The sequence below is a fragment of the Bufo bufo genome, chromosome 5 (assembly GCF_905171765.1).
Source record: "Bufo bufo chromosome 5, aBufBuf1.1, whole genome shotgun sequence".
Classification (NCBI taxonomy): domain Eukaryota; kingdom Metazoa; phylum Chordata; class Amphibia; order Anura; family Bufonidae; genus Bufo; species Bufo bufo.
Genome location: NC_053393.1, coordinates 240,110,417 through 240,136,458, shown reverse-complemented (window position 1 = coordinate 240,136,458; position 26,042 = coordinate 240,110,417). Strand labels below are relative to the sequence as shown.

General features: G+C 45.0%; 1 protein-coding gene across 1 annotated transcript; it reads right to left on the bottom strand.

The window, feature by feature from the left end:
• Nucleotides 1-2,785: 2,785 nt before the first annotated feature.
• On the bottom strand, nucleotides 2,786-25,644 carry LSM5 (LSM5 homolog, U6 small nuclear RNA and mRNA degradation associated). Its single transcript, XM_040432199.1, has 5 exons — nucleotides 25,434-25,644; nucleotides 25,213-25,308; nucleotides 20,912-20,939; nucleotides 3,903-3,975; nucleotides 2,786-2,987 (listed from the first exon to the last, which is right to left on the bottom strand). Exons 1-5 carry the CDS (start codon nucleotides 25,477-25,479, stop codon nucleotides 2,955-2,957), a joined length of 276 nt encoding a protein of 91 aa, XP_040288133.1. The 5' UTR covers nucleotides 25,480-25,644; the 3' UTR covers nucleotides 2,786-2,954.
• Nucleotides 25,645-26,042: the final 398 nt, after the last annotated feature.

Genomic DNA, 26,042 nt, shown 5'->3' with positions numbered 1-26,042 from the left:
CAGGGATGAACGAATCTCTTCCTGAATCATAGTTTTTAATTCCTCTTTTAGAGAGGGTGCTTCATCCCGTACAATATTTGAAATACAAAGCTTGCACAATTTTTTGGGGTAGTAGTCAGGAAGTCTGCTATTGCAGGAGATACATTTGAGTGGTTTCCTGATATTTTTCGGGGCTTCTTTAGCCTAAAAGAGAGGAGAAAGCAGGGTATAAGGGTATGACCACTAGAGGGAGAGAGAGCAAGAGGGGGGGAAGTCGGGGGCCAGCAGAAGCAAGCTCCTTGCCGCAGACAGCTCGCAGCATGGAAATAAGTGTCCCCACTCTCTCTCTCCCCCCTTCACCTTATTACAGCAGGAGAGGGGGATCAACAGACCCCCTGACCCGCTCATATAATACCCCCGAAGGGGACTCCCGATTGGAAGCAGCGCCGGTGGCTCAGCTCTAGGGGACTGCTCCGATGCCGACAGTCGTCCTCTTCTGCAGTCAAGGGTTCCGCAACCAGTGGGGACCGATCCTGAGAGCGTTTACCAGAGTTCAGGCCTCGGTTTTAAGCTGGGCCCCACGCTGCCGCCGCGACGTCACTTCCGGGTCGCCGGCCGTGACATCATAAACATGCGCCGGTGCGCAACCCAGCTGCCGCCTCAGTAGGCCAGAAGGGAGTCTGCGCCAGGGAATAGGCCCCGGAATTACCGGGACGAGATAGAGCCCTGTACCCCCTGCCCAGCGTTAGTACTGGACCGCGGGAGGGCAGGGGGACGCCATGCAGGATGCCGGCGATTTTCCAAGGTAAACGAAAAAAAGAAAGGTTCCATTTCCTTAGCTTCATCTCCCTGCATACAGGGAGACCTTTCTCTGCCCTGTCCTCTGTAGGGACAGGAAACACTGGTGTTGGGAGGAAGGTATTTAACCTTTCTCTGTTCCTGCCCCTACAGAGGTCAGGGGTCAATCTCCTTGTATGCCGTCGTGATGATGCTATGGAAAAGTGTAATTTTTATTAGAAAACTGCCTCTAAAGTGCACCCTTGACAGCCCTCTGAGCATTGCTAAGGAGAATCCATTTCAGCCTTCTATTGACCACTGCAGACAACCAACGGCTTCTCAGCCATCTGTATCGAACCTATTTTACTAAGCGGTTTACTACCATTTTCACCAAGAGTCCCTTCACAATACTAAGTGTCCCTGCCCATTTAATCTGCCACAAGCGCTGATCACCGGCAGCCCTGCTCCTTTCCATTTCCCAGAGTTTACCAAGCAAGGCCGCACTGGGAGGATAGAAAATGCAGCAGTCAGCGCTGACCTTAAGTGCTACATACAGGGACACAGTCCACTTACTGCTCCCCTCTATCGTCCCAGCACTTAGGGAACAGAATCCATAACGGTGATGTGAACCCGCCCTTACTAAGTAACAAGGGACGTGCTGGGGAGACAGAGGATAGTGGGGTTGGCAGCAGATAAAAAAGGCAGGAAGGGGCTATTAGTGAAAATGATAGGTGCAATTGTGAAGCCACCCTTTCATTTTTTACATTGCTCTATACACCAGGACACTGTACACTTACTACCGTTACTGCACTGCTCATCATATGCAGCCGTAGGTCATCACTGCGGCCAGTCAATGACATAGTGGAATCTAAACGAAGCACCCGAGGCAGTGAAGCAAAGGAGTCAGGACCCAGTGGTGGGTAGCAGGTAAGTATCCCTTTGCAATGGAGGTCTGCAAAAAAAAAAAAAAAAAAAAAGAAGTTGCCAGCCCCTCTAATGGTAAATCCATAAAAAATTATTTTGCTTGTATTTTACAGTTTTGGGCTACAATGCAGTTTCTTACAAGCTCCATTGTGGAATTTTTATCAGAAGAGCAAAGTTGTTAGTTGCCTGAATCCACACCATGCTGCTGAATACTATAACCGAGCTGTCCGTCATCAGCAGGGTCTGTGAGAGTCACAGGCTCATACAGTGTATTGCGGACTCCAGCACAGGAACTGCGGAGCTGGTTAATACTGATTTTAGAAATTGACTGGCCTATTTCTAATGACCCAGTATTTTGCTCAGGGTTTCTGACACCAGTTTATGCTGCCATCATACAGTACAGCGTGAAATTGATGACACACTACCTATTAATTTAAAATTGCACAAAAGCTTAGTTAGAATAGTTATAATCCTTTAGAAAATGGGAAAATTCTGATATCTGACAATTGTACATACAGCTTGCATTCTAGGTAGTCAAAATGCATCATTTGCACTATGCTCCCTCTTGTGGCTTCCTCCTGTAATTACAGTTTATTGTGTTTATGGAACCCATTCTTATGCTATTTGATTGGAAAGGGGGGGTGGGGGGGCGGGAAGGCTCCCGATAGAGTGGATGAGATTACTCAAATTGCCATACGCATAGTTGAGTACTCTGCACTGAAGATCCTCTAGTATAGAAATTAGGTGAATTGAATTAAAAAAAATAAAAATAAAATACAGAGCCCAATAAAGCTGCCAAATCTTCACATAACACTGCCACATGGAGATCTTTTCACTGTAGCTGGCTTCCCCACATGGCCAAAAGTACATGCACACCCAAATATATGCTTGTGTAAGATTTGATTGACATCATTTATACTGATATTCCCATTTTTGCCATTATTTAGGAATGTTCAAACGTGACACTTTTGCAGATTTTTGCAATTTTTTTTTTATAAGAAATTATATTTAATATACAACACCTGCTTCCAGGTCTGAGCTAGGTTATAGCATTACACATTACAGACGGAAATATTTCATACAAATACATAAACCTTTCATTTGGAAATGAATTACGTAATGCAACCATTGTATTAAAAATAAAAAAATCCAGGTATTCCTTCAAGAACACCGTAATTAAGGTAAGGAAAAAAAAATCTCCGATTCGGCCTTCAGCTCTAAGAAAATGATATAAATAAGGAGGATGCAGCTGGTTGTCCGGCCTCACAACCCATTTACATTTCTGGACCTTCTCCTCCAGGTACAAGCTGGAAAGGAAATGCACAGGTTAGTAATGTGATACACCATGTACACCAGACAGATGCCGATTATTAGTAAAACCTGTACAAGTCCTAAATGTATAAAGTGACTGTAATCTCTGCTAAAACAGAAAGCACCTTTACCTAGCTGTGGCCCCCACAACGATTTACTATTGTGGGCATGTCAAGAAGACCCGATACTCAATGGGGAGTAAGCCAGGGCTCTAACGCTAGCCAGTCAGGGTGGATTTCTACAACATCTTGGGGGAGAAAACTGGCCTAGTTGCCTATAGTAACCAATAAAATTTCAGCTTTCATTTGTCAGAGCACCTTTGGAAAATGAAGGGATGAATATGGTAGTAGGTTGCTGTGGGCAACTAGGCCAGTTTTCCCTACGGGGATGTTCACATTACGGATTCTCAAAACACGTTTTTTCGTGCATTTTTTTTTAACACAGAGCATTTTCAACTCCATGTTTTTGGTGCAAAAAAGTACAAATAAATAAATAAACTTATGGACTTACATGGAGACGATTTTTTTATGTTTTCCATTCATTTTATTGGGAGATTCAGTGTGGATTCTGCGCTAATAAACGACATGCTGATTCTTTTTTCCACGCTCTTTCCATGTGGAAAAAAATAAAAGCAAGGGCTGCTTCCCATTAAAATGAGGTGTTTTTTGGAGCCGATTTTGAGCCAGAAAACTGGCCCTTATAACCGGTTTTGATAAATCTTCCCCACGTCAGGATCATGCATCAAATGCTGAAGACTGACACACCGTGAGGACAACTATATATCTTGTTTAGTTTCATCATTTATTTCTAGGTTTACTGTCCTGTTACACTTTTTCTCTGTAGCTTCCACGCATGGTAAGTAAAATACTGACCGAAATATTGCTGTGAAAAGAGCGAATTTGGTCACCTACCATTGTTATATTGTTTCCATTTAACAGAATTTGATCTAGCTTCGTAATTCGTCTTCCTTCAGGCGTGATCTCACTGAAGGTGAAAAGAAATAAACAGGTGAATAAAGAACTATGATGTTAATTGTATAAAAAAAAAAAAAAAGTGAACATTTACCTTTGGTAGACCTATTCTAATATCAGGACTGTGGAGTCAGAGTAAGTTTTGGGGACAGTCTGCAGCTTCAAATAAAAGTATTAAATCCAAATGATGTTTTTACTGATTTAGGGCTCATTCAGACGGCCGTATGCTGTCCGCAAAAATACTGAATGCTATCCGTTTTTTTGCGGATCCGCAAAAAAAATGAAACATGTCCTATACTTGTCCGTGAAAATCAGGACATGGCCCCATTGAAGTCTATGGGTCCGCAAAAATACTGAATGCTATCCGTTTTTTTGCAGATCCGTTTTTTTGCGGATCCGCAAAAAAACGGATAGCATTCAGTATTTTTGCGGACAGCATACGGCCGTCTGAATGAGCCCTTATTCCATGAACTTACTGCCTATTTACTTGCATAAGAATTTAGTAATATTAATATATTAATATACATACATACATTTACACATAATCAATCCATCCAAAGGCCATGTCTTCACTAGAAAAAATGTCTAGCTTGTAATGCTTGGTAACGGTATGTATTCTTTTCCAGGTTGCCACCCTAAAGATCTGTTGTAGAGAGGCTGACGATCTCTCTGCCCAAGAAGCAGCAATGCCCCTTGTAGAGTGTGCTCTAAGTGAAGAAGGGGCTTCCTTCCCTTCCAATTTATAGGCTTCTGAAATAGCTGTTCTTATCCAGCAGGAAATAGAACCTTTCACCGCTCTTCTACCTTTATTCGGCACGCAAAATTGGACAAAAAGGTTCTTGTCAATTCTCCAATCCTTTGTCATTTCTAGATACCTTAGTACAGCTCGTCTGACATCTAAGGTATGAAAAATAGCCTCTTTTTTCATTTTTGGGGTTCGCACAAAACGAGGGAATTACTATATCCTGCAATCTACGGAAAGTAGAAACTTTTGGCAAAAAACTGGGATAACTAAACACTAACTTGTCCGGAAAATACTGAGGAAAGGATCCTTAATAGACAAGGCCTGGAGTTCACAGACTTGTCTCGCTGATGTTATAGCTACCCAAACAAATGGTTTTTAAGGTGAGCCATTTTATGGAAATAGATTCTAATGGTTCAAAGGAGCCCAATGTGCTAATGTCAGAAGAACATAACTATGATTTTTAACTCCCTGCCTGCCGCCATTCCCTCAAAATAAAGACTTTTATAATATGCTAATGAGCCTCTAGGTCAGACCTGGGCAAACTACGGCCCGCGGGCCGTATACGGCCCGGCGGACCTTTTAATCCGGCCCCCGGGCGGAGCCAGAGGCGTGCCAAGCAACGATACCCCTCCTCCGCGAATGAAGAGGACTTCCGACTCGGCGTGCTGCGTGTGGCATGGCGCGGTGGCAGGGAGGCAGCGTCAGCGGCAGTACTGTCTAGGTAAGACACAGCAGGGGGGGGGGGTGCCTCGTGCGAGCCGGACCCGGCCGGCCGCAATTATTCCCTTCTCTGTAACAGCGCAGCGCCCGCGGCTCTCATAGTATCGGCTGTGACTGTCTGACACTGACAGTCACAGAGCCGACAAGCATGAAGCTGCGGCCGCCTCCCCCTGTGCTGTGTGTAGTCAGTGTGACTAACACATGGCTGATCATCTCTGAGCATTACGTTTCTAAAGGCAAGGGGGGGGGGGAGGGGTGTGTACTATTGTAAGGGGGGGGGGGGGTGTTCTGTATATGATGGGGGGGCCGGGGGGGTGTTCTGTACACAAGGGGACAATGGCTGGATTCACAGGGGACAATGGCTGGATTCACATTGGACAATGGCTGGATTCACATTGGACAATGGCTGGATTCACAGGGGGACAATGGCTGGATTCACAGGGGGACAATGGCTGGATTCACAGGGGGACAATGGCTGGATTCACAGGGGGACAATGGCTGGATTCACAGGGGGACAATGGCTGGATTCACAGGGGGACAATGGCTGGATTCACAGGGGGACAATGGCTGGATTCACAGGGGGACAATGGCTGGATTCACAGGGGGACAATGGCTGGATTCACAGGGGGACAATGGCTGGATTCACAGGGGGACAATGGCTGGATTCACAGGGGGACAATGGCTGGATTCACAGGGGGACAATGGCTGGATTCACAGGGGGACAATGGCTGGATTCACAGGGGGACAATGGCTGGATTCACAGGGGGACAATGGCTGGATTCACAGGGGGACAATGGCTGGATTCACAGGGGGACAATGGCTGGATTCACAGGGGGACAATGGCTGGATTCACAGGGGGACAATGGCTGGATTCACAGGGGGACAATGGCGGGATTCACAGGGGGACAATGGCTGGATTCACAGGGGGACAATGGCTGGATTCACAGGGGGACAATGGCTGGATTCACAGGGGGACAATGGCTGGATTCACAGGGGGACAATGGCTGGATTCACAGGGGGACAATGGCTGGATTCACAGGGGGACAATGGCTGGATTCACAGGGGGACAATGGCTGGATTCACAGGGGGACAATGGCTGGATTCACAGGGGGACAATGGCTGGATTCACAGGGGGACAATGGCTGGATTCACAGGGGGACAATGGCTGGATTCACAGGGGACAATGGCTGGATTCACAGGGGGACAATGGCTTTCACTAATATGAGTCACAAATAGTGAAAAATGTTCATTGTTTTGGGAAATTTTGTTTAATAAATTTAAATTTTTTTCTTGGAAGGCAACCTCACTTTTTCATTGTTTAACTATAACAAGTACTCGTACCAGTTGTCCAACAATGATATTTACTGCTTTTTATAAAGAAATACAATTGATTTTATGCAGTATTGAGTTTAGCCTTTTGGCCCGGCCCTCCAAAATATTTTCAGTTTCTCATGTGGCCCCATCGAAAAAATAATTGCCCACCCCTGCTCTAGGTGCTACTGGGGCGTTGCTGCAGCACCTAGAGGCTCCATCTTCTCACCCTTTGGAACGCCTATGTCCAGTTGATTGACGTCCTAGATCTCCCCAGTGCCCCGTAAATACCGCGCCTGCGTTGTCCCGTTTAGTATTCTGCGCTGGCGCTGTGAGTGGAGGACGCTCTCCTGCTGCCGGCTTCACTCACTGCGCCGAATACTAAACAGGACGGCACAGACGCTGGATTTTACGGGGCACAGAGGAGAACTAGGACGTCAATCAACTGGACATGGGCATGCCAAAGGGTGAGAAGATGGAGCCTCTAGGTGCTGCAGCAACACCCCAGTAGCACCTAGAGGCTCATTAGCATATTATAAAAGTCTTTATTTTGAGGGAACGGCGGCAGGCAGGGAGTTAAAAAAAATATACAGTTATGTTCTACTGACATTAGCACATCGCTAATGTCAGCCAGATACATAACGATCTTTCTGATGACAGAAACCCTGTACATTTTTCTCTTTGAAATTTCTGTAGGACCTTGGGAATTAGAAGAATGGGCGGGAACGCGTATACTAGGCGAGATGTCCAGTCCTGATTGAAGGCATCCACTGCAGTTGGTAGATCTCTCGGGTTGAGGGAGGGAATTTTTTTTTCATCTATTTGACGATTTTTCCAGGAGGCGAAAAGATCTATTGATGGTTTGCCCCACTTTCTTGTCAGCTGAAATGCTTCTGGGCATAATGTCCACTCCCCCGGGTCCAGAACATGACAGCTCAGGTAATCTGCTTTTGTATTTAAAGATCTCTTTAGGTGAACTGCCAAGATCGAGATTATATTTTGTTCCGCCCAACAAAATATTTTGTTTGGTAGACTTTGAAGTGGATGGTGTCTCTTCCCTCCCTGCTGCTGAATGAAGGATACTGCTGTTGAATTGTCTGAATAAATTAGAACATGACGGTCTTTTGATAAATGTGATATTTTCTCCAGAGCTTCCCAAATTGCTTGTAGTTCTGTGAAGTTTGAGGATTGTTGTCTTATGAGAAGTGGCCATTTGCCCTGGTAGATTTCCTGCTGAACTACAGCCCCCCAACCCTGAAGACTGGCGTCCATTGTGATTATAAGGGGACGTTCCTGGTTCCAGTATATTTCCTCCTTTAGGTTGCTGTCTATGAGCCACCACTTTAGGGATTTTTTTACATTTCCATCTAGAAAAATCTGTTTGTCTAGGGTGACTTGTGACCTGTTCCACCTGGATAGAATGAGTTTCTGAAGGGTTCTTAAATGGAATTGAGCCCAAGCAACTGCTGGAATACATGAGACTTCAGAGAATCTTCATTGCTGTCCTGATAGAGCAGAATCTCCTCTTTTTGAATTATCTTATCTGGCTTTTCAATTTCTCTATTTTGAGAGAAGGCAGGAATAATCTGAGAAACAGAATCCAATGATATCCCTAGAAACATTTTCCGGCTGCTTGGGGAAAGGTTTGATTTCTCCCAATTGATGACCCACCCTAACGATTGGAGGTGGTTCAGAACTTTCTGTAGGTGGTTTTGTAATAGACCTTTGTTGTCCGTTATCACTAGAAGATCGTCCCGATACGGGATGACACTGATTGCTTCTCGTTTTAGAGCTGCTACCACCTCCGCCATGATCTTCGTGAAGACTCTTGGCGCTGAGGAAATTCCGAAAGGGAGACATACAAAATTGATAATGTTGGATGTGACCCCTCGTCTGTAAATCTTAGAAATTTTCTCGATGTTTTGTGTATCAGGATATGGTAATAAGCATACCCCAAATCGATTGAGGCCATTACAGCTCTCCTTTTTATTAATTTTAAAGCTGATCTTAAAATTTCCATCTTGAACTTTTGATATGCAACATGTTTGTTCAAGGGTTTTAGATTTATTATAATTCTGGACTTTTGTCTTTGTACTAAGAATAGGCGAGAGTAGTGGCCCTCTCCTAATTGATTTTCCGGGACAGGTTCTATTGCTCCTAATTTTAGTAAATCTTCTATGCCTATCATTAAGGTACCTTGTTGAGAGGGAGGAACAGTCGTAATAACAATTTTTTCTGGAGGGGGAAGACTAATTCCACACGGTAACCCTCTCTTATGATGTTATTTGCTCCCAAGTTCTTAAAAAGGAGCCGAGTCTTCCCCCTACTTGTATGGAGTCATCGTTTTGGATTAGAGGAGGAAGTCTCCCCTCTGTTAGGGTTGAAAAATAAATTTCTTCCCTTACCCCCTTTTGCATAACTCCACCTCCCGGTTTTTCCCTATTTTTTCTTTTGTTCCGAATGGTACTGAAAGCCATGAAAATTCTGTCTTTTTGATTTAAATCTTTCTTCTGGAAAACCTCTCTTCTTATCAGTGGGGTTTCTAAGATCTTGTCTAAATCTGGTCCAAAAACGTATTGGCCATGAAAGGGAAGGGACATGAGCTTGTGTTTTTATGTATATACCCTGCCCATGCTTTGAGCCATAGAACTTGTCTGGCTATATAAGATAAAACTGCTGTGTGTGCTGAAAGATTCAGCTGCAGCATCCGCTAAAAAACTAGTTGCCATTTTTAGTAATGGAATGCTCTCCAGAATCTCATCTCTCAGCGTTTTATTGATTAGATGAATCTCCAATTGCTCTAAGAACAAATTAAGGGTTCTAGCTACACAAGTAGAAGCCACCCTTGGCTTAAGAAGAGCTTCCGGGGGAGTGGCCTGGACGTCTGCAGAGATGGCGGCGTGATCCCTGAGCTCCGCTGCTCCCGATTTAGGCCGAATTCGCCGATATTGGCACGTCACATGGGGGAAAAGTTGCCCCCAAAGAAGCCTGCTACCCGCCCGTCCCCCGGAGAGAACCGAACCTTGGATGCCTACCTCACCCGCGGCTCCCAGCTCCTGGCATCTCAGTGCGGCCTCCTCCAGCCTTCCTTCACAGGCGCCATTACAGCAGCGGCGGCTCCCGCCTTCTCCAGCTCGGCAGGTGAGCGCGGCGGTGAAACCTCTGGGGAACCCTCTCTCTCCCCCCTAGCTACAGAATTTGTGCCCTTTCGGCCCGCCGCTACCCCTGGCTTGACCTTAGAGCCTCCTGGACGCTTGCAGGGCTCCCAGCCTGACGCCCCCATTATGCCTTCCAAAGCAGCTCCCAAACAGGCCAGACAGCCTGCAGCTACTCCATCACACCGCTGTGAGTGGGGAGACCCCCCTGATGTTGAGGTGGACACTGTCTCTGCTCATATGCACCCCCCTAGAGACATGAACGCCTGGGATCAACGTCCAGCTTCTTGGGATGAGGGTGAAGATGGCCCCCTCTGTACCCCCAACCTACAATATCTCTGCAGCAGACTTTACAGCAATTGCCCACAAAGACTGATTTTAAAGTAATGGTGGCTGAGGTACGGAATGCATGTAAAGCAGAAATCTCTTCTCTACGTTTGGACTTGCAACAAATGTCCGCCCGCGTGGATCAAATTGAGACGGAGCATGATGACACCAGGCGGTATGCATCTCAGTTACAGTCTATTATAGCCACCCAGTCCCAAGCCATTAAAGAGAATACTAAGCATCTGGAAGACCTTGATAACAGGGGACGCCCTAATAATATATGGATCAGGGGTCTGCTGGAGTCAGATTCTGACGAGGACCTGGACATCATATTGAACGAACTGTTTAATTTAATTCTGGTCCCCCAAACACCGCTGGTCATTAAACTCGACCGGGCTCAAAGGGCACTTCGGCCGAAAAGCGCTACTTCACAACCACGAGATGTGATCTGTTGCCTGCATGACTTCCGCTTGAAGGAATCTATTATGGCCAAAGCTCGTGCTCTACGTACAATATCTTTTAAAGGCTCCAGTGTTCATCTATACCAGGACTTATCTTGGCTGACCTTACAGAAAAGAAGAGCTCTTCAACCTCTTTTAGCCTGTCTGAAAGATCTTAAAATCCCATACCGCTGGGGCTTTCCCTTTGCTTTAATCGCTACAAAGAATGGCAAGTCTTCAGTTCTACGCACTCACGCGGACTTACCCCGTTTCTGCTCCTCTCTGGGCCTCAACACTCCGACCCTTGACCCTCCCCCAGCTCCTGCTCCATTGTGGCACACAGTCCAGCAGAAAATAAATTGATCCCCTCCTCAGGCGGGAACATCTGGATCTCCCCTCCGTGACGCGCCTCCTTGAGTGCTTGACCCCCTCCGAGGCCTTCTGTTGATTTTCATGTTACTGAGCAGCAGCTCTTAAGTTTAGTGCAATTGTTTTTATTGCATTGGTCTTTGACTTGTTTTCTTTCAGGTGATCCCTAAGTTTTTTTTCTTGCCTCGCCTGTCATGGCGTCCAGTCAGGTCCCTACCGACGGGACTCTATTCTTTGCCCTCTCTCTAGATTATGAGGTGGGACAGACGTGTTTTTTTTTTTTTCACTTTTGCTCACATTATATTAAGTCTTGACTGGGTGATCACACCCATTGTTCAGCATCCTATTCCATGTTCTTTGTCGTATATGTTGTCTTTTGTCTCCCCCTTTTTCCTTTTGTGTATCTCCCCTAGGTTCCTTAATGCTACAACATTGAGACGAGTTTCAGTGTATGGAGAGGTGGGCCTCCTGAAGGATCTCTCTCTGGTCATTGGCAAGTATTATCCCACGTACACACATGATTAAGTGTATTTCTCTAAACGTTAAAGGTCTTAATTCAAATGCAAAAGAGGAGGCTGGCTCTCGCTGAATGTAAATCTCAAAAAGCAGATGTCGTTTTTTTTTACAAGAAACCCATTTTGACAGAGAGGGTTCCTTTAAGTTTGCGGCCCGAACCTATCTGCGAGTGTATTCAGCTAGTGCAGACAAAAAGACTGCTGGGGTTGCTATTCTTCTATCTGCTACCTGCCCTATCCAAATTGAATCTTGCCGGATTGATGATCACGGTAGATATATAATTCTCCAGACCTCCCTTCACGGTACCCCACTTATTTTATGTAATGTCTATTCCCCAAACTCGGGTAAGATCCCCTTCCTGTAAAGGGTTTTCCGGGACCTAGACAAATATCTGCCAGCGGCACTTGTTGTCGGCGGTGATTTTAATGCCGCGTTCTCTGAACACTGGGACAGACTGACCCCCGGGAACGTACTGCTGTCTAGAGCTCAGCGGAAATTGTCACGCCTCTTCAGAAAGCTCATTAGACAATATGCACTATATGACCTGTGGAGGGTTAATAACCCTTTGGCTAGAACATATTCATTTTATTCTCACCCACATAGGACTCATACCCAGATAGATTATTTCTTTGGGAATATGCCCGCCCTCAGAATGTTGACAGATGCTGAGATGGGCACTATCACATGGTCAGACCACGCGCCAATCTGTTACATTTAACCCAGGGGGTACCCGGCCTCGGGTGTGTCACTGGCGGCTTAATGAATCTCTGCTAACTAAGCTACCGACTATGCAGGAATTGGGTAGTTCCTTAGAGGAATATTTCTCTCTCAACCAACCCTCAGCTCCATCTGTAGCTATACTATGGGATGCGCATGAAGCAGTTTTCAGAGGCACGGGTATTAGCGTGAGCACTAGATTGAAAAGAGACTATAACTTGCGTTATAATAACACCCTTGCCCAGTTAAAACAGTTAGAAGCCCGTTTGGGGTTTCATCGCTCTTGTCACTTATTACGGCGTATAGTGCTCCTTCGCGTCCGGTTGCGTGAAATGGCATCAGAAAAAAACGGTAAACTCCTATTGTATTCGCGACAACGGTTTTATATGTGGGGGAATAAATCCCACACCATTCTGGCCCGTCAACTACGGGAATCGACTGCGACTACCACCCCAATGGCCTTGAGAACGAGCAGTGGAGATTTGGTGTACAACCCCAAAACGATATTGGATCAATTTCAGAAATACTATGCTTCTTATACTCCCTCCAACCACAGACGCCCTCCAACCCAGTGGACTGCCAAAGACTCTTTGATTCTTTTTTGGCTCGGGGCAATCTACCTAAGCTGTCACCGGAAGCAGGGTCTGCGCTTAACGCTCAGATCACGACTGAGGAAATACAGGGGGTAATCTCCCAATTACCTAATGGTAAGTCGCCTGGGCCGGATGGGTTACCCTACTCTTATTACAAGACATTCTCATCTCTGCTAGTACCCCACTTATGTACCCTTTTTAACCGATTCCTGCAAGGCACAGCTATACCAGAGACTATGCTTCATTCCCATATTACTCTTATTCCGAAACCGGGAAAGGACCCCCTAGATTGCACTAATTACCGCCCTATTGCTCTTCTAAACTCCGATCTAAAAATATTCACCAAACTGTTAGCAGACCGGTTGGCGTATTAGCTCCCGCAATTAGTACACTCTGACCAGGTTGGCTTTGTGAGGGGCCGTCAGTGTGGCGATAACACGAGGAGGCTTATTAACCTGATAGATATTGCCAATAGGCAACATCAGCGGGTACTACTATTGAGTCTAGACGCTGAAAAAGCGTTTGATCGCTTTGGTTGGCCAATCATGTTTTCCACCCTACAGGCTTTTGGATTCTCCAGTCCTTTCCTCTTAGCCCTCCGGTCACTATATAGTCGTCGTACGGCGACAATTAAATTACCATATGCTAACTCAGCCCCTTTCTTGATTAAAAAAATGGCGCCAGACAGGGGTGTACGCTTTCCCCTCTTTTGTTTGTGCTTTGCATTGAACCTTTAGCTGCAGCAATTAGGTCCCACCCAGACATCCATGGAATCATGGTTAATCAAGTTGAATATAAAATATCATTATTCGCGGATGATGTTCTTCTTACTCCATCTGACCTACATATTACTTTACCTAATTTATTTGGTTTGCTAGCAGTATATAGTCAGCTCTCCGGATATAAGGTTAACTCCACGAAAACAGAAGCCCTCCCTTTGAATCTACCCGCGGAAGTCTTAACCCCGCTTCGGTCTAACTACCATTTTAGATGGCAAGATACTATTTTGGGCTATTTGGGAGAAAACCTGACGGCATCGTATTCATCTATATATTCCCATAACTTTACCGCCTTATTTCAGGATCTTAAGCGTCAGATGACTAAATGGATGTCTCTTCCCATATCTATGTTTGGCCGCATAGCGGCAGTTAAAATGTCCATTTAGCCGAAATTACTCTATTAATTTGAGACTCTCCCGGTACATGTACCAAGAATGGAACTACGAGCACTGCAGGACGGTATATTTAAATTTATATGGAATGGGAAGAGACATAGGATAGCTAGTAGTACCCTTGTGGCCCTGAAGACTCAGGGGGGGCTGGCGGTTCCAGATATTGCCAAATATTATTGAGCCACCCACCTTAGACGGCTACCGGCGTGGTCTAGACTCTATGCTTACTCCAGGTGGATGGAAATTGAAAAATTATGGATCGCCTCAATACATCCTAACTCTCTGTTGTGGTCCCCAATCCCAACTACCAGAATTATTAGGCCCAATGCCACACACATACAAAATATGGCAATATTGTAAACATTGTTTCTCTCTAACCTCCGAGAGGTCCTCCATGACATTCTTCTTATTTACCCCCCTCTTTAGTGCTGGGTCACAAGTTTCTTTCTTTAAACCGTGGTTTTTCAAGAAAATGTTTAGATTTGCAGATCTGATCGATTACAGAACGTTACAATTACTTCCATTTGACAAACTTAGGAGCTCTAGGTCGCTTCTGGAGGCAACTAGGTACCATTACCTACAAATTCAGCATTTGTTTACCACTCTGTTTCACTCGAAACAAGTATCTATCCCCACGTCCTTTGAGAAGACGTGCAAGCTTTCGGAATCGACCAGAGGTCTTAAATCTGAAATATATGTACTCCTCTCGTCCCCAACCTCTCCTACATCCATCCGGCACTCAAATGTCTAAATAGGAATCGCTCCTACATTGCCCTATTCCCCTGGAAGAGTGGAAAATGATCTGGCAGAGGGCTGCGATGACATCAACCTGTGTTACTCACAGAGAGAACACTTACAAAATAATTATGTTCTGGTACCACACTCCACGATTATTACATAAGTTTAATGCTAATATTTCGGATTTCGATGATGGAGATGTGACATAGAGGAGGGTTCACATATCCATATTTTTGGGGAATGCCGGATTACTACTCCTTTCTGGACCATGGTGCAGGAAGTTCTCTACAGTCTGTTTGAGGTTAGGTTCCCCCTGGACCCTTACACATCTGCAAAAATATCCCACATATACCTCTAAAGAAACACTTATTGAAGTTAATGCTATATGTTCTGACTGCGGCCAGACGTTTACTGGCTAGATTTTGGAAACTGGCAGATTGCCCGTCACAGGCTAAACTCATCACTAGTATACTAGAAGTCAGACGCCTTGAGCATTTGTCGGCCGCATTGCTTGCCACGGTGGATAAATTCGACCAAGTTTGGAAGCAATGGGACCTAGTGTTTGATGCTCTAGAATGACTGGGCCTTCACCTTTTTCCCCCCATCCTAACCCTACTGTGTCATGTCTTGTCACTCTCATTTCTGTGTCTAAATCTCTCTCTTACAGTAATTTTTGTATGCCTTCATACAGATTGAATGGTAATAGACACTGTCATTATAGTAATCTGTTGATTCCTACCACAATATTACTTTTCAATGATTATTATCTCTGTAATTTTTAATACATGCTTTGAACCTGTTTATTTGCATAGCGTTGTAATACATGCTATCTTTTGCTCAATGCTCTTCGTTATATCTCTGTAACATGAATAGTGTACACCAGAGAAAGTTTTTCATACATGTTTATTCTTGGGATTTTTTATTTTTTTTCAATAAATAGACAATTAAGAGAAAAAAATAAAAAATAAAAAAGAAGAAGAGCTGCCATAGCCTCCCAGGTTTTTCTTAGTAGGCTCTCTGCTTTCCTATCCATGGGGTCTTTAAGCTGCACTGAATCTTCAAATGGCAGGGCGGTATGTTTTGCTACCTTAGCCACAGGAGCATCCACTCTGGAAATGGATTCCCAATCGGCACAATCCTCATCATTAAAAGGACAGCGCCTCTTGATACCCCTAGGAATGAAAGACCTTTTATCTGGCTTCTCCCATTCTGACCTGATTAACTTTTGATTATTATCTGGAACTGGGAATACAGACTTCCTCTTTTCCCCCAGCCCCCCAAATATCTCTTCCTGAACCGACTTAGGCTTTTTAGGCACTTCCATCTGTATTGTGGCTCTAATCGCTTTTATAAGCTCATCAATGTCATCAGGATTAAATAAGAAACGTTTATATTCATCATCTTCGTCAGAAGATACATATGTTTTTTTATACATTTCAGCGTCCGAGACGCACAAAACGTCAGAATCCGAGTGATACACTGGATTGCGATTATCACGGATGATTTGAGGAGGGTTAGGGTGATCTGGATCCTGAGAAGCTAGTGCGGACTGGACTTCTTCTTTAACTAATGTCCTGATATCTTTTAGAAGATTAGAAGTACATTCTTTACATAAGGGTTTAGCTCCTGTGCTGGGTAAACGCTTATAACATATTCCACATTTCCTTGTCTTTTTAGGAGCTGAAGCAGAATCCTTTTCTCCCAGAAAAGTGTAAGGGTGTTGGGGACCGATGGCAGGGGGTCCTAGTCATGACGTCCAGCCCCGCCCCCGCGTCTGATGTCACGCGTTGGCAGCGAAGGGAACGCATCACAGTGTCGCTCCGCCCGCCATCTTCCTTCCCCTCTGCAGAAAATACACCTGGACCGCTGCAGGGGGATCTTCGCATGGGACAGCAACCGCCTGCGCCCGTGCACAGGCCCCCAGAAGAGGAGGGAGAGCCGCACTCCGGATCCCACCTCGGCCTGTCTATGTGCTTTACAGGTGGGCCCCAAAAGAGCCTCCATGCACCTCTCCTATTTCCTACCCTGGTAGGACAGGAAAAACACTGGTGATGGAGGGGAGGGGTGGGATTTAAACCGCTCTGTGTTTTTCCTGTCCTATCAGAGGAAGTCAGTCTCAGGATGTGGTGTCATGGAGATGACTAGGGAATTTATTTTAATGTTCTAAAGAGCCTTGAGTATTTACATGATGGTAATGATTAAGTGTTTTTGCATGGCAAGACCACTTACTGTTATCTCACATATATATTCTTATTATTATAGCCAAATTTACCACCCTAACTCCTCCCACCGTTTTTACACTACATAGACAGTAATATACCCAAACGTGCGGATTGTTCCCGATTGGTGCGCTATTACTTTGTGGAACGTTTCGCTGAATGGTTCACCAAATATCGGCGTTTTTGTGGTGAAATTGGTCCCATAGGAATGAATGGCTGAATGTTCAAAGGTATTGTGAGAGCTGAAAAATCAGGACATGATTTCTAAACTGCCACCACTGCCTCATTTTCAGGCCCACCTACACAAATCTTATATCAAAACGTTCAGCTATCCCTGCTGCCACTAAAAATGGCTAAGCCATAGTCCTGATCGTTTTCACAATATGACCATTTGTTTGCATCTCACGCCGCCCATTGAGATTCATTGAACTCCACTCCACTCTAGCCAAACCTCAAATTTGAAGGGCAAATTTCTAAACTGCGACTGTGTCTTCATTACACATACTATGCATCATAATGTAGGTCTGGGTCATGTGATTCTCGCATATAAAGCTCTTCGCTGTAGGATTTATAATTTTTAAAACTACAACCGTTTGAAGATGGCAACTGCCAGTGAAGTGACCTCTCTTTACTGCTGGGACTGGGGTGTGCTTTCTATTGCTGTGTTGTCCAGAAGTCTGAGGGGCTCCAGAGGTGGGCGGGGATGTCATGTGACTACTCCTCTGCTTGCTGCAATGCATGCTGGGATATTTACTTTCACTTTACAGCTATAAATGTATGTTTTAATGTAACTGTGAAGCACTTTGGGCAACAACATTGCAATTAAATGTGCTATATAAATAAATATAAGTTGAAATGCATTTCTCACTCTATCAAGCTTGCCATGTGCATCAATTGGTTAGTGTAATGTTTACTATCTTTACTCACTTCATAAAGTTACTCTGTCCAGTCCAACCTTTCCACGGTTACTCCAGCCACACAACAGTTACTCAAGCCACTCCACCCACTCCAGTTGTAGACTACTGGTGGAGGCAAGAACACTTCACACAATTTCCCCAGAAATTGTAGCTTTTCTAGTTACTAAGTATAATACAGGAGCCATTTTATAAAGAAGTCCGGAGCTGGAGTCGGAGTTGAATTTGGAAGTTTGGCTTAGGCTACCTGCACTCGAGTTGTGGGTTTTCGGTGCGGTTTTGCCGCAGATCTTACCCTTGCATTGAAAAAGATGAAATCCGCAGAAAAGAACCTCACAAAGTACTAACACGCTGAGGATTTAAAAATCTGCATGGCAGGTCAATATCGGCACGGAGTGAAGAAGCAAAGTGTACATGAGATTTGTGAAGTCTCACACTTTGCCGGCATGAGAATCCACATGAAAAAAAAAGGTGTGTAATCTGCAACATATGCAGGTAGCCTTACCGATGCCACAGCCCTGCTAGAAATTCACTAACATACTGTATGCTTGTAGAAACAGATTTTTAGGAAAGTTGTAATAAACATCGTATGGCTGGGTTCAGTTTTAACGTTTCGCTTCTGCTCCCCAAAAAGGTTGCCATTTGTAGCAGCCTATATTTTCCACAGAGCAGAATACAGCTTGTTGCCATCACAGGGTAGACACGGGGAATGCACTTATGCATATGTCCCTCTTGGGCAGACCTGTGAAGCTGCTTCCCGGCCTTGGCTGCTCTACTGTGCTCCCAGGATATAAAGTTCCAGTTTAAAGCCACTGCAGCCAGTCGCTGGCCACAGTGGTGACCTGCTCCCCTTGCATCATGTCAAATGGTCACATGACGGAAGAGAAGCAGGACACTGCTGCAGCAGCATCAAATGGAACTTTACATTCTGAGAGCACAGTAAAGCAGCCAAAGCCAGGGACAGAAGGAGCGGGGAGAGCCAGCGCAGAGAAGCAGGTAAGTTTGCTTCCCTTTGGGTCTGGCCATGAAGGGAAAGGTTGCCAACCGGCCCCCAAAAGTGCATAACCCTTTTAAACTGGTTATGCACATTAGATAAATGTCAGGCGGACCTGTTAATATAGTTGCACAGGTTTAAAAAGATGGAAACAATGATTTTCATGCCACAGTTATTATACATCCTACACAACGCGCCAGTTTGGGTAGCTCAGCATCATTTCTAGAAGATTCAGCTAATTTTCCATTTATTAGTATGGAAAGCCAGTCGAGGTAGGATTCGGTATAAGACTATACAGAGAGGGAAGGAAATGGGGGGGGGGGGGCTTGCTCTGCCAAACCCCTTTTTATATTTTTTGGCAGCTCAACTACAGCACTTTAAAGGGCTGGGATGGGACAAGAGCAGCTGGGAGAAGCGGGGAATTGGTCACATGGGCAACCGGGTATGGTCCTCCAATGGCAATCCTGGAAAAAGACCTGGTGGAGCCAGTAAAGTCCCTCCCAATCTTTAAACTAATGTGCACAGTATGGGCTAAATCTCGGGAGCTTTAAAATGTAGCGGACTTGCTCGACTTATCACCGATCTGGAACAATCCTAATTTGGTGGAGTTATTTGGGCTGTCTGGTTTTAAGGGTTGGGAGCATAAAGGGCTGTGGAGAGTAGGTCAGCTTTACACCCGGGGTATCCTGAAGCAGTATGAACAACTCAGTACAGAATTTGAGCTGGAGTCCAGGCAATTCTATAAGTACCTACAGCTTCGGCATGCCATAACCACACAGACCAAAGGTGGGCCATTGATATTTGCTTCCCACCAGGTGTTGTTTATGCTGGCGGAGGTAGGACCCTCTAGAGGGGCGATCTCTAGGGCATATTGGGCAATGCAAAAGGAGAATCTGAAAAAATATCCATGAACAATCAGAAGCAAATGGGAGAAAGATGTAGGCCCTATCTCAGATGCTCAATGGGAGGAGGTATTGGCGTAACTCCGGCTTTGTCACTTAGTGAGACGGCGAGATTATGCAGAAGAAAGATTTGAGAGAGTATACAGATCGCCACTCTTTCTGAAGATAGGGTCACGTCCTGATTCCTCTTGTCCAAAATGTAGGGTGGATGAAGCTGGATTGTTGCATATGATCTGGAGCTGTAGCGCGCTACATATATATTGGTCGAAGATACTGTCTTTGATTAATAAAATATATAGTGCTACATACATGCTAGGACGTGTATACTGGGGTTACTCGACTCTGACTCCTTACAACCTCCCATTAAGATGGGCATAAATAGGATCTTATATCAGGCCAGGAAAACTATTGCTGCTAAATAGTTCCCTCCTAGGTTTGCGGAATTTGTGGCCAGAATAATTGTGATCATACGGCTGGAGAGGGGGACATACTTGAAACGAGGTTGTCTTTCGAAATTTGAATCCATTTGGGGAACCTGGATAGACAAATCTGGTGCGAGTAGTCAGTGGCTATCCCTACATTCTAGCTGCTGGAATATTGTAGGCCGGACTTAGAATGGGTAGGGCATTTGTGCGTTCATAATTGGAATAATGGATTTTGGCTTCTGGATCTGCCGCTGCCGCCCTCCTTTCTGTTACTGGGGTTATATCTATCGCCTACACTTGCTGGACAGGGGTACTTATGCAGCGGACTTTCCGCTGATTACCTTGTTTTTGCTAATAAGGTCACCGCTGTAATCTACATGTCACACATTCTATTTTATATCATACTATACCTATATGATATGTCACGCTTGCTGCTCATCTCAATCGATGTTATGGGGGATATTGTTGTTACATTTTTCTCTATTATGTACTTTTCTACTCGAAAATTGGGCGATGGTGCAATGTTTGTACTGTGTGCTCTGCTCATGTACATTGTATAACTCTTTACAATAAAAAATATCTGATAAAAAAAAAATATATAGAAACAACTGAGTATTATCAGGAGTTTCTGTAAACTGAATACTCTAACATGCATGATAAAACTAGCAAAATACCATAATTTAGTGTACTTACAATTCAGTGACGTCTTCTAGTACCATATCTGAAGAGCAACGTAAAGGAAACACGGTAACAGTGCACTAGTATACAAACTGAAGACGTGGCTCACTGGCTTCACTGTACTGCAATCAGAAATGTTCTGTCACCCATATTCACACGAATGTCCATTTTGGGGACCGCAAACAATGGACACCGGCAATGTGCACCCAGTATCACAGTGCAGACCCATTTGCTTCAATGGGACCGCAATCGGCAATATGCAGTATCTGATCGGTGGGAGTCCGACACCCGGGGACCCCTGCTGATCAGCTGTTTGAGAAGGCAGCGGTGCTCCTTTGAGAGCCACGGCCTCCTCGCAGCTTACAATGTACGGCGCTGTGCTTGGTATAATGGCTGTGCTTTATAACGTGCTTAGCCCCATTGAAGTGAATGGAGCACCACCGCCTTCACAAACAGCTGATTGGTGGGGGTCCCAGGTGTCGGCCCCCCACCGATTAGATACTGATGACCTATCCAGAGGAAGGGGTTGAGCCAAAGGGAAAGGGTGTGTAGAACAAGATTTCTATACATTGTCATAAGCCTCAATGTTATTTTGAATTAAAAAGTCATCCAAACTATTTTGAAGCCATTTCTCTACTTCTATAATACATAGTAATACCTCCAAAAATAGTTATTACTTTACATTCCCCATATGTCTACTTCATGTTTGGATCATTTTGGGAATGATATTTTATTTTTTGGGGATGTTACAAGGCTTAGAAGTTTAGAAGCAAATCTTGAAATTTTTCCGAAATTTTCAAAAACCCAATTTTTAGGGACCAGTTCAGGTCTGAAGTCACTTTGCGAGGCTTACATAATAGAAACCACCTAAAAATAACCCCAGTCTATAAACTACACCCCTCAAGGTATTCAAAACTGATTTTACAAACGTTTTTAACCCTTTAGGTGTTCCACAAGAGTTATTGGCAAATGGAGATGAAATTTCCGAATTTAAATTTTTTGGCAAATTTTCCATTTTAATCAATTTTTCCCAGTAACAAAGCAAGGGTTAACAGCCAAACAAAACTCAATATTTAAGGCCCTGATTCTGTAGTTTACAGAAACACCCCATATGTGGTCGTAAACCGCTGTACGGGCACACGGCAGGGCGCAGAAGGAAAGGAATGCCATACGGTTTTTGGAAGGCAGGTTTTGCTGGACTGGTTTATTTACACCATGTCCCATTTGAAGCCCCCCTGATGCACCCCTAGAGTAGAAACTCCAAAAAAGTGGCCCCATTTTAAAAACTACGGGATAGGGTGGCAGTATTGTTGGTACTAGTTTAGGGTACATATGATTTTTGGTTGCTCTATAATATATAGAGTCTATATTACACTTTTTGTTAGGCAAGATAACAAGAAATAGCTGTTTTGGCACCGTTTTTATTTTTTGCTATTTACAACATTCATCATGCCCAGTGAAACATTTGAGGCTGATGCCCTCAGTTGAACCGGAAGAGTGGAAAGGCAGGCAGTGTTCAGAACTGAAGGGCATCAGCCTCAAGTGTTTCACTGGGCATGCGCCGAGCCCAGTGATGGTTTCATCCTCTGCTGGAAGAGAAGGAGAAGAAGCGCGGCGAGATGAATGGTTGAATGAATGGTTAAGCATACGGTATGAAAAAAAACAAACATGGAACGGACCTGGGAAAGAAAATACGTTTGTGTGCATGAGGCCTTAATCCCATCCTCTATGTCACTAACGAATAAGGTAAATAATAGCGCCTTTACAAAGTCCAAAATCATAATATCCACAGCCTTTCCTCTTTCCAGGCGTCTACTCACCTCCTAAAAAATCCTGAGGATAGGATAGACCCTCACCAATCTGATACTGGCAGCTGTCCTGAGGATAGCGCATCAATATTAAATTCTGGACAAGCCCTTTAACCCCTTAGTGACCACCCATACGTGTTTTTACGGCGGTCGCTAAGGGGCCTTAGGCTGGGCCGCCGCGTTTTTACGGCGGCCCAGTTTAAGCGCTGCACGGCTCCCCCGTGCAGCGGGGAGTGCGGACCTGGCTCTCACATGAGAGCCGGGTCCCTGCTCTAACAGCCCGGAGGCAGGAGTGCCGATCCAGGCTGTTTAACCCTTTACATGCCGGGCACAATGGCGCCCGCTGCATGTAAAGTGGTGACAGAGGGAGCGGACTCCCTCTGTCTCCCATCAGCACCCCGAAAATGCGATCGCGGGGTGCTGATGTGCTGGGAAACTTACCTTGCTTCCGATCAGGGCCCCGAGCCTGTCTTCCGTTACCTCCAGCAGGCTGTGCCTCTCTGGCGCAGCCTGCTGGTCAATGTTTGAATAGCATTGCTATTGAAATGCAATGCATTATAGAGATAATGCATTACATTTTAAAAGCAATCAAAATACTGTATATTATAGTCCCCTTGTGGGACTATTAAGTAGTAAAAAAAAAAAATAGAAAAAAAATACACATTTATTAAATATAAAAAAATTCCAAAAAAAACGTAATAACAAGCGATCAAAAAGCGGCATTTACTCCAAAGTCATACCAATGAAAAATACAAGTCGTCTTTCAAAAATCAAGACCTCACACAACTCCATAGAAAAAAAATAAAAAAAAGTTATGGGTCTTGTGAAGTGTCAATGCAAAATAATTTTTTTGGTTAATAAAAGGTGTTTTATTGCAAAAAAAAGTAGTAAAACGTAAACAAAATTAAAAGTATTTAGTATCACTGTAATCGTACTGACCCAGAGAATAAAGATATTATGTTATTTGTACCGAAAAATGAACGCCAAAAATGTATGATGTAAAAACGCAGTGGCAGTATTGCTATTTTTCCCCCATCTCCCTCCCAGAAAGAGTTAATAAAAGTTAATCAGAAAGTTATGTGTACCCCAAAATGGCGCCATTAAAAACTACAACTTGTCCCGTAAAAAACAAGCCCTCATACAGCTATATAGATGAAAAAATAAAAAAGTTATAGCTCTTGGAACGAGACCATAAAAAAAAGGAAGAAAAACGGTTGGTCATAAAGGCCCTAACAGGCTTGGTCACTAAGGGGTTATCCAATTTCACAAACAGCACCCCCATGTGCCAGGCCCCTAACGGGTAATACACTTACCCCGTGACGCTCCTGGTCCCCACTGCTGCTTCTCCCTGTACACAGATGAAAACATCCGATGTCAGGGGAAGAGCCTCGCAGGTGAGGCTAGGGAGGCTCGTCCCTGCTTGCCATTGGCTGCTCCCCCCGACACCGAATGTTTTAATTTGTGTACAGGGAGAAGCAGCAGCAGGGACCAAGAGCGGCACAGGGTAAGTGTATTACCAGGTTGGGGCCCGGCCCAAGGGGAAAGGATGTTTGTGAAATAGGATAACCCCTTTTAAGGGTACTTTCACACTAGCGTTTTTCTTTTCCGGTATTGAGTTCCATCACAGGAGCTTAAAACCGGAAAAAAACTGATCTATTTTATCCTAATGCATTCCGTTCAGTCCCTCTCACGTTTTTTGGACGGAGAAAATACCGCAGCATGCTGCATTTTTCTCTCTGGCCAAAAATACTGAACACTTGCCGGAATGCCAGATCCGGCATTAATTTACATTGAAGTGTATTAGTGCCGGATCCGGCATTAAAGGGGTTGTCCAGGTTCAGAGCTGAACCCGGACATACCTCCATTTTCACCCCCGCAGCCCCCCTGATGTTAGCATCGTAGCCTATCATGCTCCGATGCGCTCCCTTGGCATTTTTTTCCAGTTCCGGTGACGTATCGGAGCTCTCCATGGGGCTGCCAGGAAGCCCGGTGACGTCACTGGTACTGATGGGCCGGATTTAGTGCTGCCCTAGCCAGTAAAACGGCTAGGGCAGCACTAAAGCCCGCCCTTCAGAGCCGGTGACGTCACCGAACACACTGCCGGGCAGTGTGTTATTGAAAACAAAAGAACCCGTGCCGCAGGGCAAGGGAGCGCATAGGAGCATGAGATGCTCCAATGCTAGCCTCAGTGGGGCTGCCTGGGTGAAAATAAGGGTATGTCCGGGTTCAGCTCTGAACCCGGACAAACCCTTTAATTGTTCCGGCAAAACGGATGCGTCTTTCCGATCTGCACAGACCTTTAAAAATGCAAAAAATATATATATAAAAACGGATGCGTTTTTCCAGATGACACAGAGACGGATCCGGTTTTTCAATGCATTTGTCAGACAGATCTGCATCCGGATTCATCTGACAAATGCTATCCGTTTGCGTCCGGAATCCTCTGCCGCTGTGGTTTTCCACTCCAGACCCTCAGCCCATGCTGCAGTGCCCACCACTAAAGGATACTAACAAAATCATCGAACCCCAGCAGCGTGCCGACAATCTCCTTATCGCTCTTCATGACAATGTGGATACGAGATCCTATACACTTATCCACTAGCTCTGTGAAAACACAACAGGGAAACATGCAAATCAGTGCTGAAGGACTACAGGTCCCAGCATATTCTGCCAACCACCATAATGCCCTGCATGAAACCACGGGGCTTACTAGACTCGAGCATACATACCGAGCGGAAGTAACTGTGAAGGGTTGGTGGTGACATTAGCCGCCATCTTAGCCCACACTGCTGGACTCACGCGTTTTCGTAATTGTCCGCCTTCTGGCAGCTTGTGCAATCAACCGCCGAAGCTATGATGCGCGCATGCGCAGTAAACGATCGGTCAGACTCTACTATTCAATGGTAGAGACTAGAATGAAGTTCCTCCTGGTGGGTATGATGTCACAGGAGGAGGCGGAGTCTTGTGGTCTAATGGACAGGGTCTCCTGGAACACGAAGGAAACTTCAGTGCTTGTTGGTGAAGTGAAGACGGAGGAGTGGGTCATGGGTGGGAGTGAGGACTATGGGACTATGTTGGAGAGGAGTGATGTTTTACTGTACATGGGATTGTATGTCGGAGAGTAGAGATGGTATTTACATGGGACTGTATTTTGGAGGGAGGGTGCAATATTATTTACGTGGGACTGTATTTTAGAGGGGAGTGATGTTATTTATATGGGACTGAATGTTGGAGGGTGGAGATGTTCTGCAGAATGGTGGTGGCCCCTAAAATGAAGTTTCGGGTGATCAGTAAAAAGCTATATTCACATGGATGCCAATGATTGTTACTTTTTTATT